This window comes from Triticum urartu, chromosome 1A (assembly GCF_056163025.1).
Source record: "Triticum urartu cultivar PI428250 chromosome 1A, HENAU_Tu73, whole genome shotgun sequence".
NCBI lineage: Eukaryota > Viridiplantae > Streptophyta > Magnoliopsida > Poales > Poaceae > Triticum > Triticum urartu.
This window is the reverse complement of record NC_141873.1, coordinates 45,592,655-45,609,237: the sequence shown is the minus strand read 5'-3', so window position 1 is coordinate 45,609,237 and position 16,583 is coordinate 45,592,655. Positions and strand designations below refer to the sequence as shown.

Here is a 16,583-nt window from a genome sequence, read left to right as displayed (position 1 = left end):
TCTTATCCAAAGCTGGATAAGTCAGCTTTGCTTGTAGCTCAAGTAAAGTTGTCGTGTGTATTTGAAATTTGACCGTTGAAACATGTGTCAGTTCCTTAGTGACTCAGGGTCATTTCGAACAAATCAGATCGGGTTGTCTAGTGGCTATAAATAGCACACCCCCTACACCATAAATTGGTTGGCTGCTCAGAGTCAGTGCACGGCTTTTGTCGTTTGAGAACAACCCACCTCGAAGCCTTTGAGAGAGAAATCCTTACGAGGGCAAAGCTCTAAACACTCAGAGCCAAAGAGTGTTAGGCATCACTTAAGTCTTCTTGTCTGTGTGATCTGAAGACTTATTACACTTGAGGACTGTGAATCCTCCAGCCGGTTAGGCGTTGCATTCTGAGCATCCAAGGGCCAGTTCTTTTCGGCGATTCTCCCAGAATCGCCCCCCTCTCCAGCTTCTCCCAGAATCGTCACTCCATATTTTTTTACAATCCTATCTAGTTAAGGTCTAATTAGCTAGGATTGTAAAAAAAATATATGGAGTGGTGATTCTGGGAGAAGTTGGGGAGGGGGGCGATTCTGGTAGAATCGCCCAAAAGAACTGGCCCCAAGAGTCATTATGGATCGCCGGTGAACAAAGTCTGTGAAGATTTGGAAGTCTACCTTGAAGACTTATCAGAGTAATTGGGCGAGGACTGGGTGTCCTTAGCTCAAGGGAATAAAGTGAAGACGCGGTCTTCTGAGTTGAATCTCAGTCTCCCTAACCAGACGTACGGTTGTCACAGCAACTGAAACTGGTCCAACAAATCATTTTCTTCAACGAGCCACTGGTTCTATCCTTTCCATCTCTTTATTTACTGTTAGTCCTTGTGAAGTCATTGCCTGTTTGCATTATCTTTTGTCTTCATTGAGTGACTGCTTGTTCTGATTGGCTTCATACTATATTCCATCCTGATCTATACTGCCTAGCTGCTATTAGTCTTTGTGCCTTCATTTCATTGAATACTTGACTATAGCTTGCTTAGTGTAGTCTACCTTCCGCTGCATGGTAATAGATTTATTTCTATCGTTTGTCTTCGAAACTTCCATGTTTTGAAGACTTTCATAAAAATCGCCTATTCACCCCCCCTCTAATCGATCACTAGCACTTTCAATAATGTCTACTTTTTTGTGCATAAGATTTAAAAAAAATAGATATGGCAAAATTTTGTACAAACATACCCCACAGACCCCCAATAGCTGGTTGCCTGGTTGTTTGTATTCTTAAGGGATTGCAACAAAAAAAGGCATGTTTTGATCTGGTTTGTTTGAACATGATGGCAGTCTTTATATATATCATGGTAATTTGTTTTATTTTGTTTAGACATTCAAAGTCATGTCTAAATATCAGTTTATTAAGCTTGGTAGTAGTCACTAAGAAACCCTCAGGCAAGCTTACATTTCATGCATATCTCCGGCGCGAGTAGCCGCATAAAGAATCTCGCCAACCAAACGCTCCACAGCGAGATCATCCGAGACAACACCGAGGTGAGATGTATTGGCAATCTTGACGGAATCATAGTACTCCAGTCTCGGGTCTCCACCGATCACTGTGTCAAGCGCAAGTTTGCTCGCCAAGTTCACGACCCGTCGCCGTCACCATAAACCACCTCTGAGGCCGTCACGGGCACCACCGGTGGTCCGATGCTCAGGGCCGCGTCGAGACCGCCGCCAGGGTAGATGAGCTTCTCGGTGGTCGGCACGCCCACGCCGTTGACACACGTCACGGGCACCACCGGCGGTCCGATGCTTAGGGCTGCTGGGAGGGCCCGTGACTCGTAGAGCCGCACACGGCGCGTGGCGGCAGCCCTGCCGCCGCTAGAAACGCTGGCATGTCATGCACAATGCAGCTCTTATTTCCCATGACCGCCAGCGGCGTGTCATCAACGAAAGCGACGGGAGAAGGCACCGTGGTGAATACGGAGCAACCTGTGGAGGCGAATTGCTGCATAGAAACCACGAAGCCGCCGACGCCCATGGAGGCCATGACGAAGTGGTTTTCTAAGTTTTGTTAAGGTTTGTGCTATGTTTAAAAAGACGAGGCGGCAGTGGTTTATTGAAGACGGTATAAGGTCCTCCCCGCCTAGCCACATCCCGGTAATGTTTCAAGCGTTGTCAGAAGGCATGTGGAGGTTTGTCTCGAACGGATCTTGTGGGATCTGATCGGCGTTTGTCTTTGGTGGATCCGGCTGGATCATGTTCATCTACATCTGTGTGTCTGCAGATTGGATCATTTCGATCTATGCTTCTCTTCATCGACGGCGGTTGTTGTTCTGGTGCGCTGGTCATATGGGCCTTAGCACGACAATTTCCCGACTATCTACTACGACAATGTTTGCACACCTCCGTCAAGGGAGGGACGATGACAACGGCGCGCCTTCAGCTTGCTATAGGGCTTGTATTCGTCATTAGATGGCCTACGGATCTGAATGTAAATTTTACTTCTAGTGTTTTTTGTACTACCTTGACAATTAATGAATAGATAGGAAGTTTTCTTGAAAAAAAAGAGAAACTTAATCAAGGAGGGCCTTCCTGCATGGCCTAAAACAGTACACTAGGACATTGTTGGTGTGTCCAAAAGACGACAAGAGACACGTGAGACACGAGAAGCACGCACGTGTCCAACGTTTGTGAGGCAATGAGTAACCCCATTGACGAGTGGGCACGTCCTGAACGCAGGGGCATCTGCACCCACTTTTAGAAAAAATGCATTTTAAGCATGTTTTAAAATGTCAAAAAATATAAAAAAAATTTGCATGCATACATGTTCACAAATGAGTGTGCGCGACACAAAGTTTTGTGAAAAAATGTCTTTTTGGTTTGCCTCCGCAAGAAAAATCAAATTTCAATGCTTTTAAATAGCGTTTGACGATACAATTTGTCTTTCTTGCATAGGCCACAAAAAAAGTTATTTTTTCCGTAAAACTTTATGCATGCACATAGAACATGGATATGTACCTGTGCAACGTTTTAAAAAAAGCATTTAAAATGTGTTTTTTTAAGTGGATTCATATATACCGGGGTTCATCCATGCATTTCCCCCCTATTATCGAGCTAGTTTTATGGGAACAAACTCTCTTAACAGCAGCTAGACTCTGAGTCCCCGAGACCAGCTGACTATATGCTGATTTAGCTAGGCCATTGTCTGCCAAGCAAAGCTAAAGCGACTGAAGAACTTTCACCATAAAACGTTATCTCCACGGTGGTCGTTTCCAGCTGGGTGGGCTCTATGCACAGATAATTAAAACACCATTAAGATGGTGTTGTGTACCATGCCATGCGATTTGAAGCTCCAACACACACACCGAGAAGAAAGATTAAATTCTACACCTTAACCCGTAGAACTGTCACCATAAAATTCAATAATTTTAGATTGAATCTGGCTCGAAATTTCAGGGTTACAAGCATTTCAGACCCCACTGAAATATGTGAAATCTCAAAAATTTCATTGAAATTTTGAACCCTGGCCGTAGCTCACCAACTTCAACGGTCTCAATTTTGGAAGTGTGTGAGCGAGATGAGACTTTGGCAGATCTAGCCGACACAATACAAAGACGAGAGTTGTAGATAAATCCCGGGGCAAATAATCTTTTTATGGCATATGCAAAACAGAACTAAAATTTTGTGGGAAAACAGAAATTCCATCTTCATAATGTTTGCACAGGCACAACCAGTCCTCTTTGATTCCATAATCTCAAGTTAACCTTCGGTAATGCCTTCTCAAGAGGGTCAGAGTGACTTCAAATGAAACACATATGGACTAAATCGAAGAAACACATGCCCGAAGTAACTCCGTTATATACATCTGAGATCGAATATACATCGTGCCGGATTGAATGCATAAGATGGCGTGTCCGCAGATCGTCAAACCCCGGATCATATGAGTGTAGCTAGCTATACAAAAAAACTATTACTCCCAGAACACAGCACCCAAACTAAACGCCCAAGGACCCCAAGGAAATTCAACCAAACCAGACCTGTGCTTTCATCAGAACTGCCTCAGCCTCAAAAATGGATTAGCGAGACGGTTAGACGATTGTATCCTGCTCGAACGTTCACAGGGCGACCATACGCGTGTTCTATTCCATAATCCCAAGCATGATACCGAACTCGAGAGCATGGTCCTGAAGGGGAGATCCTCGCCTAAGTGCCAAGGTAATGAATCACCTCCATCATGCGCACCAAAAATGAATATCCATGTCCAGGGAGCGAGGCAATGAGCTTCTATTACCCATTGCAAGCATTTACTCCTCCGTGTCTTGTGCAATTTCCGTAACTGATAAGATGTCGTCGCGGGGATGAACCATTTCCACAACGACACTCGCTTCATCTCCCAGTTTCCCGGCTGCAACCACGGTTGTGACCTGAATCCCGACCTGTCGGTGTCACCAGAAAAAAGGGATTAGAATAAGGAGCTCAAAATATCAAGACAGGGAGAGCGGTTATCTATATATCATAGAAACAGTAACTCAATATGCAATCTTGAAAAAAAATCAAATTGGCAGGCCCCGGTTGACAATAGCAGGAGGTTGGCTTTCCCTTGTTTACATGATTTTGTCAGTTTAGAACTTTGGAGTCGTTTGGCTGCATACCAGGTGTTGTTCTTTTTCTAAAGAATAGCAAGTTCAGTTGTGGTTTTAAATGAGCAGCTAAACAAATTGATTAGCATATATCATCCCATTTACGGGTCTACCCATTCCACAGCATGAAGGATTTGGTTGACTGTAGTCAAAAGTTAGAACCAGAAAGAATAAAGGGAAGAAAGATGGAACCGGGCCAAAATTACTGATCTGCCTGAACTTAGCCAGGAACCTGGTGGTTCTCGGAATCTATGGTGAATCAATGAAGGAAAATTGGTTGATGCCCAGGGGAGCTAGTTCTGACCGGTGAACTTGCACACACGATCTTCAAACTTAACAAGACCAGACTAGTACCCATACCGGGTTTCCTCAGTCGAACTGGCAGACCGATCCAGTTTTTAAACAAGGGGCAGGACAACTAAAGTTCTCGCTCATGATCCCAGCAAAAGTAAAAAAAGTACTCCCTCCGATCCATATTACGAAGTAATATAATATGGATTGGAGGGAGTACTACTATGGAGATACTGCATCAATAAATAGATAAATTATTGGATGAAGCATGTTGACTTACATCCACCAAAAGCAATGTTGCCATGCGATCCTTGATGAACTTAAGTATGAGTGCTCTATACTTCCTCCCCTTTGGCTGCCTCCTTAAGTACTCCAGCAACCAGTAACGTAAGCTGTTGCTATGGAGCTTCCTAGCTACTTTAACATGCATGCTCGCAATAAATGTCATCCCTTCCAGATCACCAGCTGAATATGGTGGAGATTCACCTCTAAGAAAAGCCTTTACCTGCAATTTTTCAATGTATAAAATTAAGTAGACCATATTTATATCATTCAGATAAAGCTACAAGAGCATGGTTAATAATATAGCCAGCTGATGGCTATAAGACTAGTCACAATGGGAGTAACTTAACTAGTAACATCACACATTTCAATACAAGATTGCTTATGTGGCAGCTAATTAATGAGGAGAGAGGGGTTTGTGGTAACTTAGCTAGTTACTGTAACATCACACATTTCAATGCATAATGAGTCTATAGCCTAATAAATGAACTCTTTCATGATATCACTTATATGTTACTACCCACTATGAAGGTAGTAACATAGACTAGTAACATCGGCAAGTTACTACTCTATATTACTCCCCTCTGTGAGCAGACTAAGGAACTGCCAAGTCATCTATAGTCATCATCTATAGGCACTCGTACAATAATGTGGGCTATAAGGTTGGCTATTACATTAATACTTTTTTTCTATCTTCTCTCTATCTCTTTCTTCACATTTATTGTATTTACCTACAAATGCGTATATAGCTAGGCTCTTGAATGAGAGCCCACTTCCCTTTTTCACATCTCTCTCCTCCACATAGGCAAAAGTGCCATGTAAGCTCGCTATAAGCCCACTATTGTACTTGCTCCAATGGTGTGGATAAAACTACACTCCATTCATAACACAAGAAAAAAAATCGGCAATTCAAAAGGACAGTTATTTAACTACCAAAGTTCCTCCAAACTGTATCATGTCCCTGTTCATATGATTAATAGGTGCATAAAAATACCTGATAATGAGCAAGCAGGTCGACATATCTTCGAATAGGGGAGGTGAACTGTACATAGCCAGGAATTCCGAGGACACCGTGTGCTACAGGTTTCCGAAAATCCATTTCTGCAGCACGAAGCACACTGATATTGGCAACGCTCCTGGCAGGCCCTTCAGGTAGATAGGCAAATGCTGACACAGCTGTATTAGACTGGGGATGCCCTCTGTATGGCAAAGGAATGTTGTTGTCAGAACCAAACGCAGCCACCGCCTCCCCACACAGTATCATCATCTCAGATACAAGCTGCATTGCTGGGTTGGTTTGATCTTCAACATATAAATTAATGTTTGGTTCAGGATCATCAGGATTTGCCACCTTGATACGAGGTTCTATCATAGCAGTGTCGATTGAACCCTGCAAACTTCAGAGTGTCAATGGTATCAAGTAAAAGTAACAAATGCATCTAAAATATTCAGTTGGTTAGGTACACGCTTAAATTTTCAGAAAATCTCCAGAGATACAGACTTGTTCTAAGTGGTATCAGGACTGCAAGATGTCCAGCCAACGGTTCAACATTAAATTTGTAGTCTATCTTATTATCTAAAAAGTGTAATCTCGGTTACTAATGAAAGGATGATGTATAGACCAGCAACCGCAAAGGCCTGCATAGCTCTTACCTGGCTACGACGCCATTGTGCACGAATTGAAGCAGCTTCTTGAAGAATCCTCAGGTCTTCCTCTTCTTCCAGATTCATGTACAGCAATTCAGTTGCACCCTCATATGTTAACATGTAGGTAGGTTTGATTACTGAGTTCTCTATCGAATATTCTGCAATACTATCACACACAAATGGATGCATTCATTACACTTATTATAAAAGAAACATACAGTATCTCCCAAAGACAGAAAAAATACAGCTTGCTAGAGAATATTAAAGGAGTTGTAGAAAGTTACCTTCCATCTGGATGCAAAATCACAGATACGCTTACAGATCTACAATCTGTACCCTGTTGCAAACTCATAGCATTCATGGCAAGCCTCTCTGGGAACATCGGAAAGGTGGCAGTTGGTAAAAATATGGAGGTTCCTCTGTGCATTGCTTCCCTGTAGGCAAAATGTCATTTTTTTCAAATAATAATATAAGATGCTATTGACAGAAAAGCTAGACCCGCTGAGCAGGAGAAGCAAAAATAACCTGTCAAGGATGCTCCGGGGTTGAAGAAAGCATGTTGGGTCAGCTACATGTATCCAGACCTTTATCCTACCATCAGGTAGTCTAGTTGCACTTAATGCATCATCAAGCTGAGTTACCAAAAAATAGTATTCAACAGATTTGTCCGTGAGCAGCGAATTTATATAATTCAGTTTCTTACGAAAGATGTGTGGGCAGCAATAATAGAAACATACTTCATCAGCCTCATCCACATCAATGGCATACACTCTCAAATTTGAAAGATCCTTCCTGACATGCTGAAAGAGAACCCAAGGTATTTTAAACTATATAGATATTAGTCATTCGGAATTCGACAGTAACTACATACCTTATCTGAATCAGGACAATCCACCAGAAGCTCCTCAGCAACAGACAAAACTTTCTCGGTATACGTGGTTTGAACATCATACCTGAAAAGATCAAGATTGACATGCACGGGGAAGTAACCCACATTTATAAGGAGCTTTAGGGCAGCTGATGACGTCCGTGCAAAACCCATAGCCTTCAGAATCTGTCATTACATTCAGTCATATAGGCAAGGATCAGCAAGATGGGGAAGTCAAACATTTTCCTCAATAAAGCATGATATAAGGCTAAAGAATATCTTTTAGCACAGAAATATTAGACAAAAGATTGGTAGTGGAATAGGATATGTTACATTTCCCGCCATTCTTCTTTGTTCATCATTACACGCATCAACTGCATATGCCTGAAGAGACTCGATTTTTTGTTTCACTTTCTCTTCCATCAACCATGAATTTTTTGGAGGCTTAGAGCCTAGAGGCAATGCTTTAGCGGACTTGAGTAGGTGGACAAATTCTTCCAGTTCCTTATCGGCGGCCTCTTTAGCAAGCTTCCGTCGTAAAAGTTCATCCACCTACTACCAGATGATAAACATAAGTCTACCAATGAACACCACAAAGCAGAAACAATTTTGCAGAGAATGAAGCAACTAGAGCAATTTAGGGAATCACACACTTGATAAATACACTCAAATCAAACATCTGGCTGACTAATCATGTCAGATTAGCAGTCAAATTTCTATAACATCCATTAAAACCCTATAGCAGTAGCAGTAGGGTTTTGCTTGCTCTCTTTCTGTTTTGTTTTGGCTTTGTTCCCTGTGTAGGATAGTTTATAGGTTTGGCTAGCCTTGGTTTCCTTTCTTTTTTTTCCTGCGCCTTCTCGGTGTTCTTCTAATACAAAATGACACAGTTTCATCGGTGTTAAAAAAACACCCATTTGGCATATCAGAGGAAAAAGGTAAACATGATGATTTGTATGGCCTCCCGCCATGCAAAACTATGCTCTTCAATAGACTAAAACCATGGGCACACCGGCACAAAGACAACTGCTAGGCTTACAAGAGGCAAAATGGAACTGAATTGTGATTACAGTTGAAGGATTAGTCAGTTCAGGCTAGCGTTCTAAAGGAAATATCATGACCTTACATTCTTCTCAAAAGGAATTGTTGCAACATTAATGAGTTTGCCAAACTAATTCAGGGTGTGTAACACACGATATATATATCACACATATATTTAGAAAATATACCTGAGCAGATGGGCGAGGCTGGTATATGGAAGAACCTCTGCTCTCCACCTTCACAAAATACACAATATCCCGTGACAACAAAAAGTGTGCACAGTAGCTTTCCAGAGACTCCTTGCTGCCATAAACTATCTGAGAAAATCACAAGTGTCACATTTGATGATTTGAACAGAGAAAGACACAGAATAACAAATCTAATGAACCTCTTACATCAGCAAACTCCTCAACAGTTACTGATTTGTCCTTCTCAGAAAGCTCCATCCAGGCACATTCCAAGATAGTAGGGTCCTGTAGCAACTCATATTATCAGTCATGATGCACATTATATGTAGTACACTTACAAATCATGCAACGTTTCTCACCAAGAGATCTTGCGCTTTCTCGAGAAATTCAGCTATTCTTGAACAATCAAAATCCATGGTACCAGGTACAACATATGTCACCTGCTGGGGCTTTATAGAAGATAAGATACCATTCTGCACAACAAATCAGCAGCTAAATCACAAGAGAATCTTGGGAGCGGCGATTTGGTGCCGGGGCTCTACTGTGATTTGAAATAGAAAAAAGTTCAAAAAATTCCCTTTTTTTTGTGGTGCAAGATGCTCCTGTGCGTGAACTCTGTGCAAAGTTTGGACATTCTAGGAGCTCATGGCAAAAAAGACAAATTTCGGATGTCTGAGAAACTTTTGAAAATCGCACTGTTCATGCCTGATTTTGTCTTTTTTGCCACAAAGCTTCTCGAATGTCCAAACTTCACAAAATTTTGCACGAAGTTCACGCACAGAAGCATCTTGCACCACAAAAAAATTGGAATTTTTTGAACTTTTTTTCTGTTTCAAATCGAGGTACTGTTCACTGGGCTCATCTGAGCCCGGGTTCTAGGTTGAATTATCGATCCGTAATGTCTTTTCATCTGTGAAAAGTGTACAAATATATCCATGGAAATGAATTCACCAGGCACCGAGTATTCTATTGGACAGGCTAGTTATCCCTCTTTAAATACCTGGTCAGTGACTACCCAGTTTTTCTTCCCATCAGGCCTTTCGACAACAGCGAGCAAGGATCTCTCAGAATCTTTGTGAAATTCAAGCAGCAATCCTTTTTGTATTGTTCTCTTCTCTATCTTACTATCCGACAGTTCCTTTGTGCCCTGCAATCCTATCCTGAAGAACAACAAGACAGAATCCCAACTGTAAGCTTAATTGCTGTCTTTTTTTTAATCCAGCATATATTAATCATGGACGTAAGTAATCACAATCATGTTTGATCGACTCCAATACACAGGAGGGAGCCGACCCAATACAGTACACCCACAACCTCTGTCTCTCTTAAAGGACTGGGCAAGACTATCTGAAGCCCAGTAGTAAGCTTCATTGCATTGACCTATGCAATTATCATCAAAACAACAAAGCCTTTTGTCCCAAGCAAGTTGGGGTAGGCTAGAGATGAAACCCAACATAAACCTGTGAGAACCTAAAATTGAAAGGTGCGTGCAAATTCCTTGGCTTCATCAAGCCTACAGTGATTTCCCGCTCTGTCGCTGTGGCGCGAGATGGGAACTGTTGGGTGAGAGACCTGTGTGGCCGCCTTGCTGTTCAGGCGGTGCTACAATTGCTGCGTGGCCGCCTTGACCATTTCCATCAGACAGCATGACAGTGCATTTCCCACACGAAATGGTTTTGGAGACCACTACACTGTCCTACTACAATTCCACGACTAAATCTCCTTATGTAATGTACTGCAGAACAAATTGCATGAAGCAAATGTACCTAGAATTGCTGCAAACCGGGTTCATCTTACTCACAAGCCATCATTACCGTCCGCACTAGGGTGCAGCCGTTGTTCGAACTATGATCACGAGAGCGAGATTAAATTTCGTTACATTGATTCTATGTTCGATTTGCTGCAGGCAGGGAACACGCAAAACTGCAGCGGGCAGTGGCAGCATAGCACAGGCATCGGCACACGAGCGGCTCGCAGCGGCTGGGCGGGACGGAGCAGCGTGGAGGAGGCGCAAAGGTAGGCGTACGTACGTCCGCGGAGGGATTGCTAGGAACGGGCGACGGCGGCGAGGCAGGAGGGCAGACAGCTGAGCTCTTACAATGCGTAAGGGGGCATTACCTTGCGGAGACCCGGACCCGCCTGCGGGACCGGAGCTCCTGGAGGACGGAGTCGACGAGGCGGCCCCGGCAGGCGGCAGTGGCGCCGAACGCGGAGCGGCCCGCGGGGGCCAGGCGGGCGGCGCGGGCGAGCGGGCGGAGGCGGAAGAAGGCCAGCGCCGCCGAGGAGCACCCGCTCGCCGCCCTCGCCGCCATGGGCGATGGCCGCATATGCGCGCGCGCCCGCGGTCGAGGGAGGGAGGGAGGGAGGGGGGCGCCGGTGAGCCTCGCTCGCCGCTGCCGCTGCTCCGGCCGGGGATTTTGGCGATAAGAGAGGAGAGAGCGGTTCCGCACGCGAGTGGAGGGAGGAAGGCGAGGGCGAGGCTGCTGCTGTGGCGGACTGGGCCTGGGCCTCTCGTGGCGGGGATGCATGGGCCGGCACTGGTTAGTGGGTGATGATTTCGAGCGCAGCGCAGCGTTTCGGCCCGATCCGTCAAGGCTGGTGACCAAGCGATTATTAAGGCCGAGAGTACTCACTTTGAAATTTTGTTACTGGGAGAGAAAAAAAATCCGTCGTAGTCTAGGTGGTTAGGATACTCGGGCGACGGAATTTTTTGGCCTTTTTGTCACCCACCCTGTTTGCTTCCTGTCTCTGAAATTGCACGTCACTGCAAACTTTTTTTTTGAAGTTACGTCACTGCAAACTTAACGATCGATCAATGAATTAAGGGGGGAAGACACCACAGATTCAGTTCTCCTTTTCTATTACAACGGGGCCTCGAAGTGATTTATAATCTTGCGATGCTCTCCGGTGATTGTTGAGCCAAGACTCGTTTAAGCATGTGATGGTATAGTCGGGATCTAGAGTCGATTCGCGGTGATTCTAGCCGACTGTTTCACAAGACATTTAGAGTCGGTTTGGTTTCATTTTAAAATTGTAGCCGACTGCTTCCATAAGGCCTTCAGATCTGGTTGGTTTCATTCCAACACTGCCCACGTGATGCTAATATAGTAGCGCACACTTTGCATCGACAAGCTTATGATTCGAATTCTTATTTGCGTTAGGAGGGCAGCCCTTCTCAAAATGCCAACAAGCTTATGATTCGAATCTCCGAGCACGGATGGCGTGGCACTCTCAGGCAAGAAGCATTCATCCAGGTGCATGTTACGCGTGCCGCGATCTGACCCATTCATCTCGCACATGCTCACGTCATCCATTCCTTTTCTATTACAACGGGGCCTCGAAGTGATTTATAATCTTGGGATGCTCTCCGGTGATTGTTGAGCCAAGACTCGGTTGAGCATGCGATGGTATAGTGGGGATCTAGAGTCGATTCGCGGTGATTCTAGCCGACTGTTTCACAAGACATTTAGAGTTGGTTTGGTTTCATTTTAAATTTGTAGCCGACTGCTTTCATAAGGCCTTCAGATCTGGTTGGTTTCATTCCAACACTGCCCACGTGATGCTAATATAGTAGCGCACACTTTGCATCGACAAGCTTATGATTCGAATTCTTATTTGCGTTAGGAGGGCAGCCCTTCTCAAAAATGCCAACAAGCTTATGATTCGAATCTCCGAGCACGGATGGCGTGGCACTCTCAGGCAAGAAGCATTCATCCAGGTGCATGTTACGCGTGCCGCGATATGACCCACTCATCTCGCACGTGCTCACGTCATCCATTCCTTTTCTCCTTACCCCAATAGACCAAAAGAAAGATGCAGAGCGAAGCGACAACTACACATATCCATTTCTACCCTTCTTCTATGCCGCTGAGCTCCTCCTTCTAAGACCTCCGGATCCGCCGTGATGTAGGGATCAAAGATGCCCGAGATGTTGACTAGAGGGTGAGTTCATTTATTTTTCTTAGTTGTTTTTAGAGACTACCGCAAATACGCAGCCGACGTTGCCCTTTTTTGGGATGCCCAAAAACGTTTTGCAAAATTTTGCAGCAAGGGCAGTTGTTGGAGCGGATCCAAAAGCCCAATAAATGGTTATGCCCTAAAATAGGGTTGATGTTGGAGATGCTCTTATCATCTACCAACTTATTTTCTACAACAATTGATCTCCCTTTTTTGTGCCTTCTTGTTCAAATCATGTAAAATGGCGGAGGTTTTTAATTGGTTGTGCTCTTCTTTTTTGTGGGAGCAGTAGGTTGTTCCATTGTTGTCCACTGTTAGTTTTGTGCAGGTTTTGCCATACCTGAAATTTTATGAAATACTTCCTCCGTCCCATAATATAAGAACGACCGTTTTTTACACTACACTAGTGTAAAAAAAACACTTTTATCTACTACCCCTATAAAAGCACGAGAGGGCGGAGAACCAATACATCTCAACCGTCTAATGGAGAGATCTGACGATCAAAATCATCTCAATGTTTAATGTTTAGCATCAACCACGCGGTTAGTGTACGGTTAAACCACTAAACTTTCCTCCACGCAGCAACCCACGCCCTCCGCTTAATCCTCCTCTGTCGGAGTAAATAGCCATGGGTAGCCTAGCCGGCCTCCCCTGGCACTTTTGAAAAAATTACGAGCCCGCCTGGCTCTCAAGAATCCAAGACACGGAGCCGCCTTCCCCTAGCTGGCTGCGATCAAGGCCGGCTTTCGGAAGGCGGTCCGGCTCTAGCCCTCATAAGAAGGCCGACTCCAAGAAGCCGGCTATGAGAAGGCCGACTCCAAGAAGCCGGCTCCTCGTAAAGCAGTCAAGACCGTACCCACAAAGTTTGCACCCACCTAACGGCGGTGCGACGGGGCGTGGCTACAGAAGAGCCTGCCACCCTCGAATCCCGGGGCACGCCTGGCACAGTGCGCCGTATGGGGTAGGCATGACCCGTCCGGCGCAGCACTGTTGCCATGTTGACCCTGGCCTCACCCACGACGGGCTGCCAGCGCGGCCCACAGGCGGTGGGCCCCTTTGCGCAGAGAGACGGCCGAAGGCGGCCACGCTTCCAACCAGCCGACCCAAGACAGAGCCGGCTCCCCGCAGCCGGCTTGCTGCCTCCCTCGAAGAAGACGCCCCATTAAGGAGACAAGACGCGGTAAGGCTACAGCGATCGTCCGACAGACGGCGGTACTGTAGCCGCGCTTACCACGATGAAGCTCACGTCAACAAGATGAAGCCACAGTGACCAGCCGCTGACCTGGCCCCGGACAGTGGGGCCTGCCTGTCGACCAAGGAGTTGGCAGCCGGCGGGACCCATCAGTCGGCGGGCCCCAGCAGCCGGCGCAGAAGCCGGCGAGCGCAGTCACAGACGGCTGGGCCCCGCGCCCAGCCGGATTACCATTGTACCCCCGGGGGGTAGGCCTATATAAACCCCCCGGAGCACCCATGCAAAGGGTTGGACCCCCTGCTAGTTCTAGACTCCACACAAGGAGAAGAAGCAGGCTAGCCGTGCCCTTTCTTCCTCCTCCCCCCAAAAACAGCTCAAGGAGCGTTGTGTAGCTACTTGATTCATCGAGTGAGCATGCGGAGACCCCGCAGAGCAGCAGTAGGGGTGTTATCTCCTCGGAGAGCCCCGAAGCTGGGTAAGATCCGCCGGCGTGCATGTCTTCGCCTCATCCCGCTTCCAGGCACCGGCGATGTCTTACTGGTTCCCACAAAGATAAGCCACCCGTTGGCATATGTCGCACCCACCACCCGACATTTGGCGCCCACCGTGGGGCCAGGCGCACCGTCGTCCAGAGACCTGTTCTGGACGGGAACCCTCTTCCTCCCCAGCGAGCGTAGCCAGCCCGGCACGCCCGATGGCGCTTGCCACGACGCGCTGCAAGGCGTCACCAGCATCTGCGCGGCAAGCGGCCTCGCCGATCTCCCCGAAGAGACCTTCATCTCCGACGAGCTCGCCTCTGATGCGGGCACTGACCGCCTCGCCAACCTTCTCGGCCAGCTCCATGTCTCCAGCGAGCCCGCTGCGGACCTGGAGTCGGTTGGCTCCACCGACCCGATGCCTGTCGACTCCGACACGGCCTCCTACGACGCCTTCCCCACCAACATCGCGATCTACAACGACCCGCTTCCTCGAGCCGACGGCTGCGATGCTGTCACCGCCGAAGTGATGGTTGTCGGCCACGGCGGCCTGGCCGACGAGAGCGCCCGCGACACCCCGCGCGCGGCGGCCCACGACTTGTCCGCTCCTCTCCCGGCCGACGCCGACGATGAAGCACTGGAGGCACGCCGCCTCGCTCTCCTCGCAGAGGGCCGGAGGCTGGCCTCCGTAAGACGCCTCACTGAGGCCTACCAGCGCGAGGCTGACCGCGCCGCCTTCGGCACGCCGGCCCCAGGCGGGCCAAGCCGGGCCGGCCTTGTCAAGCAACGCGGCGCCGTCATCGCCGACACGCTGGGAGTCGACCGCCCGGTCTATGCCACTTCGCTCGAGAACTTGCGTGCCACCTAGGCGGCCGTAGACGAGCTGGACGGCCTGGAGGCCGAAGACCTTCCCCACATGACCCGGCGCATCCAGCAATTGATTGACGCCGCCGCGAAGCGGCACGAAGCCGACGCTCGCGCGGAAAGCCTTCCCCCGCGCCGAGGACACGGCGCGACGTCCCGGACGCCGACTACGAGCAATACCCGCGCGCGAGGCGAGAAGGAGCCGGCTACCAGCCGCAGCCGGACCCGGATCTCCATCGAGCGGGACGCGGACGGTCATCCCCGAGCCATGGAGTGGCGGGGCGACCCGCCTCCGCCTCCGCCCCGTGGAGAGAGATATCCCGCCTCACCGCCAGTGGCGCACCCGACTCTCAGCGGCCGGCTGGGCCGCCGCGAAGGAATCGGCGAGAACGACGCCCGTCATCGGATCGACCGCCTGGCGCGATCCCTGGCATTGGAAGAAGAAGACGATGTCGGCCCGCCTTGCTTTGGCCCCCACATCCGCGACGAGCCCTTTCCCAAAGGGTTCTCGCTCCCAAGAGACACGCCCAAGTACAACGGCTCCGTGAAGCCGGAAGATTGGTTGATCGAATACTCCACCGCAGTTAGCATAGCCAACGGCAATCGGCGCGTCGCCATGAAGTACGTGCCCCTCATGCTGTAGGGCACGGCGCGGACCTGGCTCAACAGCCTCAAGCCGCGTAGCATCAACAGCTGGCTAGACTTCACAGAAGCCTTCATCCGCAACTTCACCAGCACCTACAAGCGGGCTCCCAAGCCCAGACAGCTCTCCTTGTGCGTACAAGGCCCCACCGAGTCCACTCGCGATTACCTCACGCGTTGGGCTGAGCTCCGCAACTCCTGTGAAGGGGTGCACGAGGTGTAAGCCATAGAATACTTCACAGCCGGATGCCGAGAAGGCACCCTCCTCAAGCACAAGCTCCTCTGCGATGAGCCGGCTACCCTCGACAAGCTTCTGGACATAGCGGACAAGTACGCCACCGCCGACTCCTCAATGAAGACCGAGCTTCGGGTAGACGCGTCCGGAAAGGTGCTCAACCCGGCGCCCAAGATGCCGGCTGGAGAACCCGGCCGACACCCCAACTCGAACGACAACAAGCGCAAGGGCCCCGCGCCGCCTCCCGCCAGCCGGCAGGTGGCCACAGTCGAAGATGCACCGCCTGAAGAACG

General features: G+C 48.0%; 1 protein-coding gene across 1 annotated transcript; it reads right to left on the bottom strand.

Annotated features, from left to right (window-relative positions):
- Positions 1–3,805: 3,805 nt before the first annotated feature.
- Positions 3,806–11,341, bottom strand: EMB2730 (Ribonuclease II/R family protein). The gene is made up of 14 exons (XM_048709201.2): positions 11,043–11,341; positions 9,925–10,084; positions 9,284–9,397; positions 9,132–9,209; positions 8,925–9,053; positions 8,029–8,247; positions 7,699–7,881; positions 7,565–7,627; positions 7,353–7,459; positions 7,112–7,261; positions 6,834–6,993; positions 6,175–6,570; positions 5,179–5,403; positions 3,806–4,403 (listed from the first exon to the last, which is right to left on the bottom strand). The coding sequence occupies exons 1-14, from the start codon at positions 11,249–11,251 to the stop codon at positions 4,272–4,274; spliced, it is 2,325 nt and encodes a 774-aa protein (XP_048565158.1). The 5' UTR covers positions 11,252–11,341; the 3' UTR covers positions 3,806–4,271.
- Positions 11,342–16,583: the final 5,242 nt, after the last annotated feature.

Bases quoted from the DNA above. Each gene is read 5' to 3' on its own strand.
- EMB2730 (XM_048709201.2), bottom strand. From the start codon at position 11,251: ATGCGGCCATCGCCCATGGCGGCGAGGGCGGCGAGCGGGTGCTCCTCG. The intron at 10,085-11,042 runs GTAATGCCCCCT...GTTGTTCTTCAG, and splicing joins CGGGTCCGGGTCTCCGCAAG to GATAGGATTGCAGGGCACAA. The intron at 9,398-9,924 runs GTATTTAAAGAG...TTTGTTGTGCAG, and splicing joins ACTGGGTAGTCACTGACCAG to AATGGTATCTTATCTTCTAT.